Here is an 18,224-nt window from a genome sequence, read left to right on the forward strand (position 1 = left end):
AACTTGAGGTAGAGGATTAAAATGAGGAGGAACATAAGTTCCCTGTGAATGCATCAGCACCTTGCCACACTGTTTTCCTGTTTTAGTCTCTGATGAAATCTCAGGTGAAACTGGTGGTAGCAGGACCGCCCTGGCCCCTGGGGACTCAACCCCCAGTTCTTTGTTATGCATGTCAATGTGGCCAGCTCACAAGGCCGTGACACGGGCTTGCGGTTCCCTGTTTATCTGCCTCGAGCATATGTCTCTCTCGGGAACATCTTGACCTGTTCGAGCCTCCTGATAGGGGAAGGTGACTTGATGGTAACCCAAGGACGCAGTTATTACTCTTCCCTCCTCACTTTTGAGTAATTTCCCGCAGCTGTTAAAAAGATACATAAGGGGAACAAATTTGGCAATAAAGCGCGCACACGCTCCCTCCTGGATGAAGAACCTTGGTGTCCTGTGTATTTTTTAACCCCGCCGTCCCTCGCCAGACTCGGCTCCGTTAGCCCGACGCGGCATGAAACCACTGTGATCACGATTTAGAACAGTGTACTGTGAAGTGAAACCCTCTTATTCGGAGCTCCACTAAATAGTAGTAGTTTAATGGAAATGAAAATTTGCTTTTACTCACTCAATCAAAGTTGCTATTGAGATGTTACTGTGCAGCAGCAGTGCCCCTTCTGGTTGTCAGCATTGATAGAACATTAGGAAAGCAAAGGCCTCCAACTAGTGTTCACACAGAAGGAAACAAATGGGAGGAATCCACAGTGACTGGGAAGAGCACATGAAAATGAATATTACTTCTTTCAAAATGTGCTAACATTACTCAAAACTTTTTTGGAACCTCCTCATTTGAAATCACCTTAGGACCTTGCAACAGAATGAAGTGCTTTCACAAGCAATAATTCTTTAATATTAGAGGGTGTGTCCCAAAGTCACAGCGAACCAGAGGTAGTAATAAGTAAATAAGTAATAAGTAAATAAGATCATTGAGCTAATTTTAAAAATCACTCTAGCTTAAAATAAAAATGCTTTCAAAGAAAGAAATCTTAGTTTATCTTCTCATCTTAGTTTATCTTCTCTTATTTTTATTTCAATTTTGCTACTTCCTCACTTGTTGGGTTTCATGACTGGCCTCATCTTTCCTTTTTGTCTTACTTATATGCTATATCTGGCTTTTCAGAGTTGGCCTCAAATCCCTCAAACTCCCTTCCACACCAACCTCTAAGCATCTCTTCCATTACTTGGAACCTAACACCTTGAAGCATTTAAATCCCTTGCTTCTTAAAATACTTTTAAAATCCTAAAATTCAAAGAAGCTCAATGTGAAAAAAAAGTCATTTGTAATTTTATTGCTCAGAGAACCAATATCCACATTTCAGTGTATGATCAAGTCTTTCTTCACACACATACACACACACCCCTAACTATATCTTACCCCGAACACACTGCTTAAAATGCATTTTCATTTTCTTTATCAGTAGCACTTCAGGCTGAGTATCCCTCTACTTTGAGGCAGAGCCTAGCACATTATTCAAGTGAATGGATATCTAGTTGGAGATGTTTGGAATGATTCAACAAGGGTGACTTCTGATACTAAAGATGAAAGCAGAAGGATAATTCCATTTTGACTTTGGATTATGGTTCACTTTTTTGCCTTCGGCAGAAGCTTCCCAATGGAAATGAACCCATAGCCTCAGGAATGACTGTTTACTAAATGACTTGTAAAGTCACATGTCATCTGTTCTCTTTAACAATTTATGGCTGGGTGGGAACAATACTGAAAATTCTGTCATGATGCTGCTTGCCACCCTGCTTGGGAGCAGATGGTAAGTATTTACCATGAATGACCCCTTTTTTTCCTTTAATTTTTATCACTTGGAGTACCCCCCTGCAGCAATACCATATGTTGCACACAGAATATAGTGGTTAGTAGGTTATTAGCTGCAGCTAGAAGCATGTACATCTTGTGAACTGCATGTAGATATTTGTCTGAATTATCAACTTGACATTGTATTCCATCAAGGCCAATACCAAATTATGACATCATAACCTCATAAATATATGATCAATTTTGCTATATTTTGTTATATTTTTTCCTGACAAAATAAAAAAAAAATGATTCCTGCTTTCATGAAAAAAAACTGTCATGGAAACAGTGCTTTTAGAAAACAGAATAGATGATTTGTGCTAAATTATGATGTGGACCTCTATGAAGAAATATTAGAATGTGACATTTACAAGATTATTGAAGAATGTTGCTAAAGGTCAGAAAAACAAAGGGCTGAAGCACTATAATGAAGAAACTGTCACCTTATAATAGGAATCTAACCTTTCCACAGTATCATCAAGTATCACTGGAATCTGAAAGGGTATGAAAAAAAAATGTATTCCATTTAGTCAAGTTCAAGAAACTTTATTGAGTTCTTAATCTGTGTCAAGTGTTGCCCTACAGATATAAAGGTAAATAATGTGAAATTATTACTTGGGTTTGGGGTGCTTATGAGTGGAGGAGAGTCAAGGAAAACATAATGCAGTGAAAACCAGGAAAGAGTTCTGACACAATCTCATTTCCTATTCTTTCTTACAACATTAAAAGGTAGTTCTTTGGGATTAATATTCAGTATATGATATCTGGCTGGCATTTGTTCCTTTCGTATGTTAACGTCAACCATTTAGACTAAATAATAAGAACAACATAGGGATGTGTCCACATAGTCCTAGATTTTGATTTGAGTAGTCTGTTCATATTTTCTTTTCACTATGTTTAAATAAATGAAATACCAAAGTCTGTGTTATTTGAAGTTGAGTTAAAGTTTTAATTCTTTCAGAATAATTGCCAAGAATATGCATATAAATAAACTGCACCAACTTTGAACTTTTTGCTCCAATTCAATGCTAGTCTCATAGAATAGGCACAGCGTGTAGTTTCATTGTGAATCTATTTAACAGCTTATATTTTAATGTAGATGGAATATTTCACAATGTTATAAGAATGTAAGATTAAGTAAAACCATCATTAAAATACAGCTAAGAATTCAGCTATAAAAATCATGTCATAATCACAATATAAATTATGACTTGTTTCCATACATTTTAAGGTACTTTTACTTTGGCTTTATGCCTGGGTTCCTTCTGTCCTCATTGCCTGTAATCATTTCCTAAGACATTGCCACTTGCCCCCAATCATACCTATTGTTCTAAGTCCACTGAAATGTCACTTTCTGCAAGAAGCCTTCTTCCCAGTCAGAAGCAATATTTCCATCCTCTGAATTCCAATGGGTTGATATTATTGTGGTTATGATGGCTCTTATACAGTACAAGTCATCCAGAGTTCTAAGAACTTTTCATATAGTAACAGTTTCAATCCTCACAATAACTGTTCAGAAAGATCAAGGGATTTACCTAAGGTCATACAGGTAATGACTGAATGCACTTCCCACTTCAATCTGTCTGATTACTAAGCATCTAAGTGCAAAGCTTTAGTGCCTATTTCAGTATTATGAGTATGTATTTGATGAGTGACTATACATATATACATGCACAAACATACTTATATGCACACATATAACATATGTGTATATATATGTGTGTATATATACATATGTGTGTATGTGTATGTGTGTATGTATGTGTCATAATTCTCATCTTAGTATACAACCAGCTGAAACCTCCACCCTCATGCCACAGAGGTAACAAGTGTCCTGCTACTTTTCTTGATAAGTTGTGATGGCAGCCATGCTCTAAATTACATGGCAGCTGCTAAAAAGACTTCCTGATGTTACAGGTCATTGGTTCTCATTTTGTCCCCCAGGAGACATATGGCAATGTCAAGGGACATTTTTAGTTATTACAACTGGAGAGGGTTGCTACTGGTATGCAGTGGGTAGAGGCCAAGGAAGATGCCAAACACTGTATTGCACAAGATAGTCCCCATTACAAAGAGTGATCCAGCCCAAAATGTCACTAGTATAGAGGTTTAGAAACTACTACACTGAAATTAGAATAGCATTAGTAAACATATTAGAGGTAGTGCTATGAAGTGGAAAGGACTGGGGAAATAATGCAATAAAGAAAGTGCTTGGGTTGGTGATAGTAATATGACATGAGCTGAAGGGTTTGATAAACTTAACTGTGCACACGAGTTTAAACTCATGCAGGGAAAAAAGACCACAAAAAATTGAAATCCAGAAATAACTGTTGATTCCCTGGGAACCTGAATTATTTTTGACAGAATAATTAAGTAGAATCTAGAATCTTCCCTGCACCTTCTAGAATCTTCCCTGCACCTTCTTCTAAAAACAGCTGAGAAATGCGCAGAAAGAACAACAATGCCCTGGGGTGTGCTCTCCGTGCATAACCTAGAACGCTTTTTTTTTCCCCTTGGGGTCAGTTACAGAGCAAATTCCTCTCCCAACCTCACCGACTCTTCCTTTTTGGGATGAACAAATTAGTACCTCTACATGATTCTGGGATCTTGAAATCAAATTCTTACTTTCCACTGCAAATGAGGTCACACAATGTACTGAATTCCAAATTATATCTTGAGTGGCTCCTGGCCAGTATTTCAACTTGGTCTTCAAGAAATAGGATTGTGTTAGCAGATAAATTTTATGACAAGACAATGCCTAGGAGATATGACTATAAATAATCCTGAACTACAATAATGATAAAATACCAAATGATATCTGGTGCTGATATTCTGTGGGCCTACCCTATGAGAACTTTCCAGAAGAAAAATATCTTTTGAGTAATATAAACAAACAAACAAGCAACTTACAATAGATGGTGGGCATAATGATGTTACTTTCCATCTCACTGACAGGGTTCTTCACCAGGCAACTGTAATTCCCAATGTCTTCCTTAGTCACTGGGGAAATATGAAGTGTGTTGTTTTGAGGAGAAAAGGAATAGGTGGAACTGGTGCAGACAGGCTTCCCATTCTTTAACCACTGGTAAGCCAATCGGGTGCCCCCTTCCACCTGGCACACCAGTGTTATGTTCCCCACATACTCCACAGCCCCAGAGGAAGGGTGAGTCCAGACCACTGGTTTTGCGACAGGATCTGCAAAATCAAGAGAGAGAAATTATTTTTGCTATCCATGAAACTACAATAAAATTCTCTGTGGTTTTTCAAATATTAAATCCTGGAGAAATTATTCCAACGTTTTATATTTTGTAAATGTAGACAGGCAATAATTAAAGAAGAGAATAAAAAGTCATGGGAAATGCAAACTAATAAAATATAATAATTTTATTCATAGACAGAACCAAATTTTAGAACTTACTCTTCAAATATTGTATAATGAAGCCATTTGCTGTATAGATAATGTAGTTAGTAGTCAAGAACCCCAACTTCCTTATTTCCTGTTCACTGTGCTTTCCCAACACCACAAAGGTATAATTTCCCAGGCAAAATGTATATGCTTATTTCCTTCTCTTGACTTGTCCTAATGTACTAAGAGCAGCTGGTTGGAGTGATTGTGGTGAACCCCAATTTCCAACCACTATCAGCAAAGTAAACAGTTCACATATAGTGTAATGTTAAAGAATCAAGGGAAAGTGTTAGAGACTCAATAGGCACAGTTTCCTCTTCTATATAAAAGAACCCAGTATATGTTTTAATTGTTTTACATTTGTGTTGCAACATAATGTTAGTTATTTTAACAAACCAACACCTACATTTCAACATTGATTCAATCTGATAACAGATTAAAATGTATTGTTGGGACTGTACTAAATTAAGAGCTATAAAAAACAAATTCAATAGAAATTTCTGTTGGGAAGTTGAGTTACAGGAAAATAGTTTTATATTCCAAGTTTAACAGATAGTGGGTACTTAATATTTATCAAATGAATACATTTCCAAGAATGCATAATATTTCCTTCTGAATTTCTACTCTGAAGTTGATGGTAGAGGGTAGAAATGATGTATGTATTCACAACCATTTTCAGCAACCTTCACCAATCTCCGAGGTTCTTGATTCTTTATTTGATAAAAACAGTGACTTGCCCAGAGTTACCTGGCATTCAGTGGTAAAAATAAGAGGGCTTTAAGTCTAGCAATATTTCTCTCCTGTATTTTGGAGAGAAATGCATTTAATAATCTCCTGTGTATGATTACAGAACACAGAGAGAATAAGACGGCATATGAGTGACTGATAATTTGCACCAATACTGAGACTTTAATTCCTATCAAGGGTTCAGTTGAGGTTGATGCATCCTCCTCCAGCAAGTCTATCTTGAATCATGTTTACATTTTCTTACAATGGAAAATGTGCATCAGAGCACAAACAGACCCAATTCTCCAGCCCAGGGAAGATAGAAAGAAATGAAATATAAGGAGGAATGAAGTTGTAAGCAACTTGTAGGGGGGAGCTGAGTAGTTCTGAAACTTCCATCAATTTTCAAGGTGGGTTTTAGCAACTGGCTTGTCCATTTAATCGATCCTTTATCTTTGCTGGCAAGAGGAAAGGATTTAGAATAATATTTTGTTTATAATATCATGATTTTTAAAAATTGAACTATATATATTTATTAGGTAAAACAAACCTTATATTTAAAGTGCATCTTTATGTAGAAACATATATGGTATGGTATAAAAAGATAACATGTGAACAGTCTTTTATGAGGAGAACCAGTCATTAGAATAGTCATCAGTACTGTGAGCCTAGAACAGTGTTACTCAGATGTGGAAGTTTTCCTTCTGAGAAAAATTTTTGCTCAGGTCCTAAAAGCCAAAGAAGCCTTTACTGGTTGCATTTCCCTTATCAGGTCCAACTTCCCTATTAAGTTTTTGGAGAGACAAGAAAATTTCACAAAAATTCCTGTATTTCTTTTCTTTCCCTAAAGTCGCCCTTCAGGCATCTGATTCCACATCCTTTATCTTAGCTCCCCTGCAGCCTCCCTTTCTCTTCAATTGTCCACTTACTATACAACCACTCAACAGGTGGTTTCTGAGTCTATTAATGGCCAGCAAGTTTTTTTTTGGGGGGGGGGACCAGGGATGGAACTCAAGGACACTCGACCCCCTGAGCCACCTCCCCAGCCCTATTTTTGTATTTTATTTAGAGACAGCGTCTTACTGAGTTGCTTAGCACCTCACTTTTTGCTGAGGATGGCTTTGAACTCATGATCCTCCTGTCTCAGCCTCCCCAGCTGCTAGGGATTACAGGCATGAGCCACTGCACCCAGCAGCCAGCAAGGTTTTAGGCAGTAAAGAGAAAGCAGCAAAATTCCTATGGACCTTAAATTTTAGTTAGGGAAGATAAACAATAAACATAATGACACTGGTATGTGTGTGTGCATTTGTGTGTGCATTTGTGTGTGTGTGTGTGTGTGTTTGAAGGAGTAAGATTATATTTTATATAAGTTGGTTAAGAAAGATTTAAGAGATAGTGTGATATTTGAGTTGAGACCTAAGGAAATAGGGGAAATACCTTGGAGAAAAGCCATCTAGGTGGAGTGAACAGCAAGTAAAAAGACCCTGAAATGTGTGTCTGGCCTGTTTAAGGAGGAGCAAGCAGATCAGCAAGGCCAGGACAGAGGTGGAAATGGTGTCAGATAGGTGCGAGGATGTAGGGCCTTGAAGTCCTTGTTAGCACTTTGGTTTTATTTCGAGTGAGTGAGAAAGCTGTTGGAGGAGTTTTAAATTGCAAAAGGCAGGAGCAGAGTGGCATGCTACTAGAATAATCCAGGCTATAGCTGGTGGTTGATGGGGGGGACGGATGGGGGTGGTAAGTAGCTGTACTCTGTCTATATTTTGAAGGTAATGCTGACAGGGTTTTCTTGTGGACTGGGTGTGGGTTGTGTGGAAAGACAGGGTCAGTGATCACTGCAAGTTTTTAGCCTGAGAAACTGATAGAATGGAATTGATATTTACTAAGATGAGAAATATCAAATAAACAGCTCTATAGAGAAAAATCAGAAGTTGGGCTTTGGACATAATACATTTAAGGTATGCCACCTAGTTATCTTAATAAGAAAAACATATCTAAAAGTTAGCTAACTCCACTCCTCCTCTGAGAACATTTCCAGAAACTCTATTGTCCTTAAGTGTAGTTATTGAGCTCATTCTCCCCAAAACAGTGTATCAAATTAAAAACTTCATGTGACACAAATAAAAATACTACTGAGATTTAATTTATTTTTCATCTCATTATATTAGCAACTTAATTTTTGCAGTTTCCAGGGGAACTAATAACAAGTTATACTTATTGCTTGATTATTTTTTGCTGGGCACTGTGCATACCCCTTACATAAATGTCTGATCAAATCTTCAGAAAGCCTCATGAAGTTGATAATATCATTAGTATCATGAGACATAGAGGCTTTGAGAGTTAATTAATTTGCCCAAAATTTCAGAATCTAGGAAGTTTAGAGTCCTGAACCTCTGCTAACTCTATACCAGCTTGCTATATACAGTCATAGTGGACTCACCATCTACAGTGACTTGTATCTTCTGACTTGAGGATAGAGTTCCATTTCCCTGAATATTGACCTTCACAATGTAATTGCCTTCATCGGTGAACTGCAGTGGGTTGATAAGCAGAGATGCATTGGGTGGCATCATGGTAAACTTGTGTTGGTATTCCAAGTCGGGAACCACAGACTTATTCACAGAGCCCAGCAAGTATTTGGGCATTGTGTGTGGCCTCTCAAACAGCCATATGATCTGGATGTCCGATGCTGGAGTGTGGAAGCCATAGTGCACAGGAAGGTAGAGGGCCTGACCCCTGATGCCATGGACAGTCTGTGATGGCACCATCACCTTCAACCCCGAACAATCCATTGCTACAAAGGCAAAGAAAGCTGTGAAGACCCTGAGCCACATTTCATAATCCAAAGGAATAACCGCAGAGAGAATTTGATCAAATGATAATCCTTTTCAAAGAAGAGAGGCTTCTTAGTACTGACCATTCTATTACTGGTTTCAGGTAGAGGTAAATATTTGTCTCAAAACCTTATGCATTAAAAAAGCTCCACCCAAAATCTATGCTGAATGCATGACTTCTTTAAAGGCAAGAAAAAAATGAAAAGCAGAAGTAATTATCTATAACCGTTAAAGAATAATTGGAAAAGGAGAAGTGGGAAAGATTGTTAGTTCTAAAGTCCAATGAAACCATTAAAACATTTGAAATTATGACTATATTAATGTCTGTGCCATATCATATCCTGATCAAACTATATAATTTCAGAAATATGGGGAAGGGAGCAAGGTTTATTTCATTCTAAAAATTTTTCCCCAAACCTTCTGAAATGGCTTAATATTCTATTTTTATAAGTTTTCCCCTTTAGCCAAAGCCTTGCTAAATGAAATAACCCAAAGGAAAGTGGTATTAAACCACAATAAATCATTACCAGTCATTCTTGCCCAGGAGAGGAATCTAGTTGATGTGTTTGAGGAACAGCAAGCGGAAGGCACAGATGGAACAAAGTGGAGGAGGAAGAGAGTAGTAAGATATGAGTTCAGTGAGTTGGCCAGAACAGATTGGGAAGGACCTTACAATCATGGGAAAGACCTGGGCAATATGATTCTGAGTGATATGGGAATGCAACTGGAGTCTTGCCTACAGAGAAGGGGTATTATTTTTTCTTATGTTTTATTAGACTTGTTGCTGTGAGAATAGACTGGACTAGAGAGAAGAGCAGAAGAGCAGGAACAGAGAGACCACTTTGGAGGTGACTTCAATAAAACAGGCAAGAGATGATGGTGTGGACCAAGGTGCTAATAAATGATATGCAAGAAGGCTGGTGTAACTAAAGGATTTGCTGACACACTTGGGATGAGATATAAGAAACAAAGAGGAATCAAGCATGACTGCTGTGTTCTTGAGTTAGGCCAAATGGAAAAAAGGAGTTGCAACTGATAATCCCTGAGGAGAAAAGGTTTTTGGGGAAGAAGTTAGTTTTGGACATGTTCATTTTGAGATACCCATTAGACATGTAAAAGGCCAGGTAGAATGGATATAATTGGACATGAAAACCTGGTTGAAGGGAATTTAGGAGAGAATGAGAGACCTAGATGACTCTGGGGCATGGAGGCCCAGTGCATAGTCCTGGGCAGTGCCTGGGTTATTTGAGCCCATGCACTTGCAGATGTATCTTAAGTTTGCAGTTTTTTCCTATTTTCTGGCACCTGGAGGTATCCCTATCTTATACTCAACCATGACATATTGTTTTATTTTATTTAACATTTTTTTAATGTATTTGCAAAGGAGAATCCTCCTTAACCTAGGCTAACACGTTTCTGGATCTCTAATTCAAAGCTTTTTGCTTCAAGCTCTTCATTTTCAAAGGAGGCACTATAATTCCTCCATCCCAGGAATGTTAGAAATGGAGAGAGAAAGTGGTGAGTTTAAATGTGGAATATTTTGGACAGTGAGAGAAAAAAAGAGAGAATGGAACAGAAATTGGAGACAGTGAGTATAAACACTTTTGCGGAGTTTTTCTGCAGGAGCAGAAAAATAGGATGGGAGTTAGGCAGGAATGTAAAATATGAAATCAAGTTTTTACCTACTGAGAAAGATCCACTTGAAAGGGAAATGTTGATGAAGGAGAATGGAGATGAGTGAAGGTTGAATAAAATCCTTGAGCTGATGAGAAGAGATAGTAATTAAGCACAAATATGGGGATTTTACACTTTCAATTTTCATATATACAAAATATGTATTCTCTTGGCTGATGTCCCTCTTCATTGTTACTAGGAAGCTTCGGTGTTACTAGGGGGTGGATGACTTCATCTAAGTCATGTTATGGTAGGCCACTGACATGAAGATGGGAAAGGCAAAAAGCTCTGTTTATCTCTTGCAATAATTTATTTGGAGAAAGTAAACATTTAGGACTACTCTTGAGGAATCTACCAAGAATATATTTATTTTCTTTCTTCCTAGGGTAGAGGCAAGAACAGATTCCTATGGTTTTGGCATCTGGTGAGTTATTGGTACAGAATGAGACTTTGGGATCGGCAGGATGTTAAAGCAAAGAATTCAGAAGAAAGCATGAAGAGGAAGAGATGAGAAGGCTAGAGGAAGAACAGACCCCTAAACACTCAATTGAAAGTGACTGAATGAACTGGAGTGTATAAAACAATAAGGGGAACATAAAGACAGTATCCTTGGCTTCTCTGTGGATTTGTGATTATGATTTTTAAAATAATAGACTTTGCATGTTCAATTTAGTGATTTGGTTCATATCAAAGGCATGATAGAGGTATGAGGATGTGCTTCTGCATCCTATTCCGGCAAATGCAAGAATGCTAAATTTGGAGTTTTTCCTAATTTGAGTAATTAGCAAAACAGGAAACTGGGTGCTGGAAAATCTAAAGAGTAGAAAAGTCGATTGCAGAAAAGGAGTAGTGGTCTCTGGAGGGAAAGAGAGAAAAAGAAAGAGGGAGAGTAAATCTATGTCTTAAAACTAACGGTATCTAAGATACATGAAGCAGAAGAGAGGGGGTGAATTCTTTAAAGTCACAGATTTGGAAAGCCATTGACTATTTGGATAGAAGACCAGAACCGGAAAAGATTCTTCCTAGTGTATGTTTTCTCAGTATAAAACAAGACACTTTTAAATACTTTTTATCAGAATTAGAGATAGGGAACTTCTGACAAGTTAAAAGCTATTTTTTAGTACCCATTGTTGGTAACTTAATATATGAAAGTATAACTTTCACTGCATCTACTAAGTGTGTTACTGTCTTCTTTTTTATTTAAATGAATATGAAAATATTTACAAGGGTCTTATGGTCAGTCCTGATTTTTTGATTCCTTTGTCTTATGTCCACCAGCCAGTCTTAAATCCATCACTTGTAAGTTACTCTGAAATAATATTCAGGAAACCTTCTCTAAACTTTCAGAAAGATTACTGTATTGGATATTTTGACAGTTAAAAATTCACTGAAATATAAGGTCTTAGTAAAGGACACACATGTGGGATAAAATGGTGATTAGTGGGTTACATGATCTTAAGTCAATTTAAGTCTCAATATGTTTTCTCACGTGTGAAAGGAGGCGATATTAGCTGATGTTCAAAGCCTCTCTTGAATCTCTAAGTGTTTGTGTTCTTGACATCTTGAGGTATTCTTCTCGGTATAGAGCAACCCACATTTGATGGTGAAGGGTCCAAAGCAGTTTTAAGATTCAATTTGTAGTCCATTTATTAAGTTGTCAATCCCTGAATATTCTTACATAAAGTGACAATTCTGCATTTGTTACCAAGAAATCAAGGGGAAATGATGGGAATCTACATCATTGCCTTGGGAATACACTGGGAAAAGCTGTGTGGCTTCTGACATAAAATGAGGTAGTTGCATCTGGCTGTGAGCAGTTTTGTCATTGACTTATTGGTCTATTTAAGACATTTCACAGCTCAATCTAGAAACCACTGCAAGATTAAGATGTTGATATAGATAGCCCAAATGCAATTTTGGCCAATCTGTTCTTGTCATTTGGGGAAGTCATGGCAGAGGTTCTCTCTTTCTCTCGTCTCTCCCAGAAAGGGAAGAAACCCTTTAAATATTCTTTCTTTGAAATTGTAGTTGAAAAGATTGATTGAAATTTATTTAATATTCTGGAAATAGTTGGGAGGCACTGTACTACTATGGAGTAATAATATCACTATAATAGAATTGTTGCCGATTTTTGGATTGTTATTCAAAAAGTGGGAACCTAAGCACGAAAACACTGGTTATAGAGTTTATGATTAAAGTTAGGGGATTAAAAATTTTATTTGATAAAATAATAAACATAGTACAAATATAGTAGCCCAGAGAAAAATGAAAGTGCTTTAGTAGAAAATAACCATTTGTATAGCATTTACAATCATTGTTTAGGGGGCAAAACTAGTTCTTTGGGCTATTTTTGAGGCTGTGTCATATAATAATACCTTAAATAATATATTGCCATCCACATCTCTGGATATATTCAATGCTTCTAAATCAAATGAAAAAATGTTATTCAAATATGTACATTTTCTTTTTCAAACGTGTGTATGACAGTGTAGCACAGCTGTTACTTAGAGATAGCCTACATGATTTTATGGGATGAATTATAGATAGCAAGTTATAAGCATGTCAGCAAGGAATGAGTTTCTCTTTAAATAGAATCTATTTTTTTATTTTTTTTAATTGGTTGTTCAAAACATTACAAAGCTCATGACATATCATCTTCCATACATTTGATTCAAGTGGGTTATGAACTCCCATTTTTTACCCCAAATACAAGTTGCAGAATCACATCGGTTACACATCCACATTTTTACATAATACCATATTAATGACTGTTGTATTCTGCTACCTTTCCTATCCCCTACTATCCCCCCTCCCCTTCCCTCTCATCTTCCCTCTCTACCCCATCTGCTGTTGTTTAATTCTCTCCCTTGTTTTTTTTTCCCCTTTCCCCTCACAAACTCTTATATGTAATTTTGTGTAACAATGAGGGTCTCCTTCCATTTCCATAGTTTCCCTTCTCTCTCCCTTTCTCTCCCCCCACTCGTCTCTGTTTAATGTTAATCTTTTCCTCATGCTTTTCTTCCCTGTTCTGATCTTAGTTGCTCTCTTTATATCAAAGAAGACATTTGGCATTTGTTTTTTAAGGATTGGCTAGCTTCACTTAGCATAATCTGCTCTAATGCCATCCATTTCCCTGAAAAATCCATGATTTTGTCATTTTTTAGTGCTGCGTAATACTCCATTGTGTATAAATGCCACAGTTTTTTAATCCATTCATCTATTGAAGGGCATCTGGGTTGATTCCAAAGTCTAGCTATTGTGAATTGTGCTGCTATGATCTTTAAATAGAATCTTATCTCATTTCCCTAAAATCTTTTCATTTTGCAGAAAAGACATAAACCTATTGATATGATATAACCCTTGTACTCGAGTTTTAGAAATGAACAGATAATTGGGTACTTCCTCTACCTTTTAGGGAGGCACACTGTCATCATTGATGTATTTCTCACTACTGTTAAACACAATAATCTACTAATTTTAGAAAAAAACAGCTTAATTTTGAGGGGTTTTCAAGAACTTTAAAGGACTAAAGCTACTGATTTTATAAAGTCATCCTCTGTGTGAACAAAAAAAGCTTCAAGAAAGCACATAATATAAAATTAAAGAAATGTTAACTTCCTTTTTAGAGTCCAAATATTTGGAATTAAGTGGAAACATTTATTAGATTCATTGATAATTTCCTTTTTAAAAGTGTTGTTTTGGTAGTTGTATATGGACAGCATGCATTTATTTTTATTTGTTTATTTTTACGTGGTGCTAAGGAACAAACCAGTCAGTGCCTCATGCTTGCTAGGCAAGCACTCCTCCACTGAGCCCCTTCATTGATAATTTCTTAGAATAAAAAAGAAAGATTGGGTAAAAAGTAGAACTAGGGAAGACAGACATGCTCCAAACATGATATATGCAATGTATGGCTATTTCAGAGAGTCCCATTAATTTGTAAAATTAGTATCTGTTAATAGTTGCAATCAAAACAAAAATTATATTGTGAAGTATTTCAAGAACATAGAAAATGCAAAAAGATATACAGCCATAATTAGTGTGTTAAAAAGGGAAAACTTTTAAACTTTTTATATCTAAAACATCAACAGAAACATAGATAATCATTAACAATCTGTTATACAAAATTATAGAAAAATTTCCCTTTTACAGACTATCTTAAAATGTATAAAAGAGTATCTTTTAAAAATATACAGTATTAAGGAACACTTGAAATTATACTGTAAAATTTATCTATATCCAGCAACAAAAAGTTCCCTGGACCAGTTTCACTGTATTGAATATAAACATTAGGCTCCACAAAGTGACCTCTACCTTAGCTCAAAATAGTTAACATTTATTTTCCCATTACCATGCATGGTATTAGTAAGCAAAACAGAACTCTTGTTGACTGAAAATAAATGCTTGCATCTTCAGAGAAAATAGAAATTATAAAACTGTATTTTCAATAGATAATAAAAGTTCTATGGGGTTTCAATCTTTAAGACTTTTTTTTAAAAAAAGAAGATAGAAACAAAAATTCATTACTCCAAAACACAAAACAAAGATTTTCACAGTTGTCATTAAAACAGCCTATCTACAGAGAAAGTAGATTTACATAAGAAAGACAGTCTTGAGATATAATAATAACTTTAGTTATCTATGAATATGCAATTTCTCTGTGGTACACCTTAATTTTATTTCAGTCAAGTTTTTCAGCTGAATTTTCTATAAGTTCTTCTCAAGGCCAATTATAAAAACATCACTTATAAAATGACATCAGTCTTATTGTTCGAAAATTAAAAATGAGTTGGACATACAAGATACTTTCAAAATTAAGAAAAATGTTCAATTTTTCAAAAAATAAAAAATATATTACAGGCTTGAATTTAATTATATAAGCACTATAATAACTGGAACAATCACAACTATGGGAAACTCAAACACTTCAAAACATTTACAGACTGTACATTTCATGTACATGAGATATGTGCAGAATTAGATATAAATTTGAATAATCACCACATTTACTACAAAAGTATAACAAAATATACCTATGAAAATAAAGCACTAACTAACTGAAAAGGTCGAAAATGCAAATGGTTTATGTTGCTAAGTTGTCCTTAAAAATTAAGGAATAAAAACCTCTTTTGAATTTCTATCATTGAAAGTAAACAAAACATGAAACGAATTTGTCTTTTAAAACCTATAAATAGGAAAATGGGAAAAGAGAACCCCCGGTGAAATAATGTCAATGGATAAAAATTGTGGGAATGTTTGGGAAGTACTCCTTTAAACACTTCGGATAAAGAGGAGAATGAGAAAAACAATAAAATACAGAAAAAATTTCAATAGGACTAGACATTGGGAAAGAGAAAAGCTAAAGGCATTTAGGAGAAATCATCCTTTTTAACACATTTCTCCCTTTTGTCACCTTTTTTCCCATATTTCATAAAACAAGATAGGTCATTTAAAATAAGGTAGATTTAAGAGAATTAACAGTTTGTAAAAGTATCTTTAAGGCAATATATTTAATTAAAAAACACTTCTATAAATTGTTTTTAATTTAATCATAAGTGGTTCCAATTTCATGGCCTATTAGAACATTTGCCAAAATAAATGCATTAAAAGACAATTGAACCTATATGTAAACTCTGAAAAAAAGAAGAAATTCATTAGATTTTAATAATGTCTTAACTTTCTTAATAAGTGCTATTGACAATAATTGTTGTTCCAAGAAAACAATGATAATCTATTTATTGAAACTCATTTCTCCTAAATGTTCCTGCTTCTTTGTTGGAACAGTGCGTTATTGTTAAAAGGTTCTGACCTGCTCTTCAATTATCTCAGAGAATCTACAGCCTAAAGCAAATATTTACCTTATGCTCACAATAAAAATAAAACTAGAACTCCTTCTTCCCCCTCCCCAAAGCCCCAAATACCTAAAACACAATTCATGCAGGGCCTTACCTAAGAGAAGGAGGTATATTTTGCATTGAAAGATCCCACCTGTGCTGCTGAGACGCTCCATGAAAGCATCCTGTCCCATGTATACAATGCCCTGTTTTCAGTGGTAAGTTGGTTCATGGACCAGCAGCTGCTGGTTTATTTGCTAGGGAAATTAGCAGTGAGGTAACAGACCCTATCCTGCCTCTTGCTTCTGTGATTTGAATACAGAATGAATGTGTATACAAAGGACACAGGGAGTGGGAACACCTGTTATATGCTTTGCAAGAATATTGGCTTATGACTTTCAGAATAGTTTCTTAGTGATTATCAGCAACTGTCAGTATATTTTATAAATTATTCTTAGTTATTAATAAACACACGAAGGAAAACATTCTTTGGGGTGACTTTATTGAAAAACAGTATGCCTTCATAAAAAATAAAATCAGGAGCTGATTTCCTAGTATTTAAAATTATGTCATTATTTTGAAATCTAAGACTTTTTTCTATGAAAATTAGTTCATGTACCTTCTAAGCAGTTGTAAATCTCCATGAAGCCAAGAATTAACATGTGAAAATTATACCAAATAATCAAAACAGAGCATAAGAGTACTTTTAAAAAATGTATTTTTCTGTCAAATCTTTCCTATTACAAATGACTGCTATGGTCTTATTGAATCCGTGGGTTCATCTAATTTTTAAAAGCAAATCACAGGTGTGTTTCCAAGAGGGGCTGAAGCATGGATTGTACATAATTATAACAAAAACCTATGCCAACAGATATTATCTAAAGACCCATTTTCACAGCTGGAACTTGAAAGGAAGTGAACCAGTGATCCAGAAAAGACCTTGCCTCTACTGTGGAGTCCTGCCTACAGGACTAGCCTAGCCTCTTCATTGTCGTGGAAGCAGGTAGACTGAGCACTTCTGCTTAATTTACTTAGTTATAGGTTAACTGTTGTTTGCATGAAGGCTCTGGTCCAAGATTTGAACTACAAAATGGAAAATTTATAATCAAATCAGTATCAAGTCAGGTAAAGTTCCTTGTATAAATCAGTTTTAACAGTAAATGTCCACTGAAGAAGTCCAACAACAAGAGGGGAAGGAAAAATATTGCTCAAATGTAATTAAAAGTCAAAAAGTAATGACAGTTATTTTGGAGTCCAAGTTTGGAAATATTCTTTGCAGCAAGGCTCCCAACTTGTCTATAAGGGATTCTGTAGGCAAAAAAAGTGACTTTCAAAAAATCTGAGCCCTCTTCAGAGGTCTGTCATTTAATGATACCTCCATGCTTCAGAAAAAATAGAAAGAGCTACCCACAGTGCCCAGTAATAACTATACCACAAGTTCCTCTGAATTATCTTTACATCATGTTCACAGTCTGTTATAGCACCTATCTCATTAACCTCGATTTATTTGATTAGCTGTTTATTTTCCCTCTGAGCCCCTTGAAACAGACAATAGTCTTATCCATTTATGGATCTTTGACATCTAGGCATACTGCTTAACTATTATTTTTGTTAAAATGTTTCCCCAGGAACAAACTCCAAATAATCTTTGCCCCATGCCTTCTGATGCTCAGTTGATGCTTAAGAAACACACATTGGGCTGGGGATGTGGCTCAAGTGGTTAACGTGCTTGCCTGGCATGCACGTGGCACTGGGTTCGATCCTCAGCACCACATAAAAATAAAGATGTTTTGTCCACTGAAAACTAAAAAATAAATATTAAAAAATTCTCTCTCTCTCTCTTTAAAAAAGAATAAAAAAGAAATGCACATAAATTTTGATATTAGATTGCACAAAAAACA

The 18,224-nt window shown here is 35.8% G+C and overlaps 1 protein-coding gene across 6 annotated transcripts in view; it reads right to left on the reverse strand.

Annotated features, from left to right (window-relative positions):
* Positions 1 to 16,627, reverse strand: part of Hepacam2 (HEPACAM family member 2) — a 36,991-nt gene extending 20,364 nt beyond the window's left edge. For 3 of the 6 annotated variants that reach the window (XM_048784631.1, XM_048784627.1, XM_015506710.2), the window contains exons 1-3: positions 16,439 to 16,627; positions 8,422 to 8,775; positions 4,763 to 5,047 (exon numbers count right to left, since the gene is read on the reverse strand). In XM_048784631.1, coding sequence (XP_048640588.1) covers positions 4,763 to 5,047; positions 8,422 to 8,775; positions 16,439 to 16,517 — 718 coding nt within the window. In that variant the 5' untranslated portion in view covers positions 16,518 to 16,627. Of the gene's footprint in view, positions 1 to 4,762; positions 5,048 to 8,421; positions 8,816 to 16,438 lie in introns of those variants that run through there. The other 3 variants (XM_048784628.1, XM_048784629.1, XM_015506711.2) reach the window with 3 other exon arrangements.
* Between the last annotated feature and the right edge of the window lie 1,597 nt (positions 16,628 to 18,224).

The sequence above is a fragment of the Marmota marmota genome, unplaced genomic scaffold (assembly GCF_001458135.2).
Source record: "Marmota marmota marmota unplaced genomic scaffold, marMar, whole genome shotgun sequence".
In the NCBI taxonomy this organism is placed as follows: domain Eukaryota; kingdom Metazoa; phylum Chordata; class Mammalia; order Rodentia; family Sciuridae; genus Marmota; species Marmota marmota.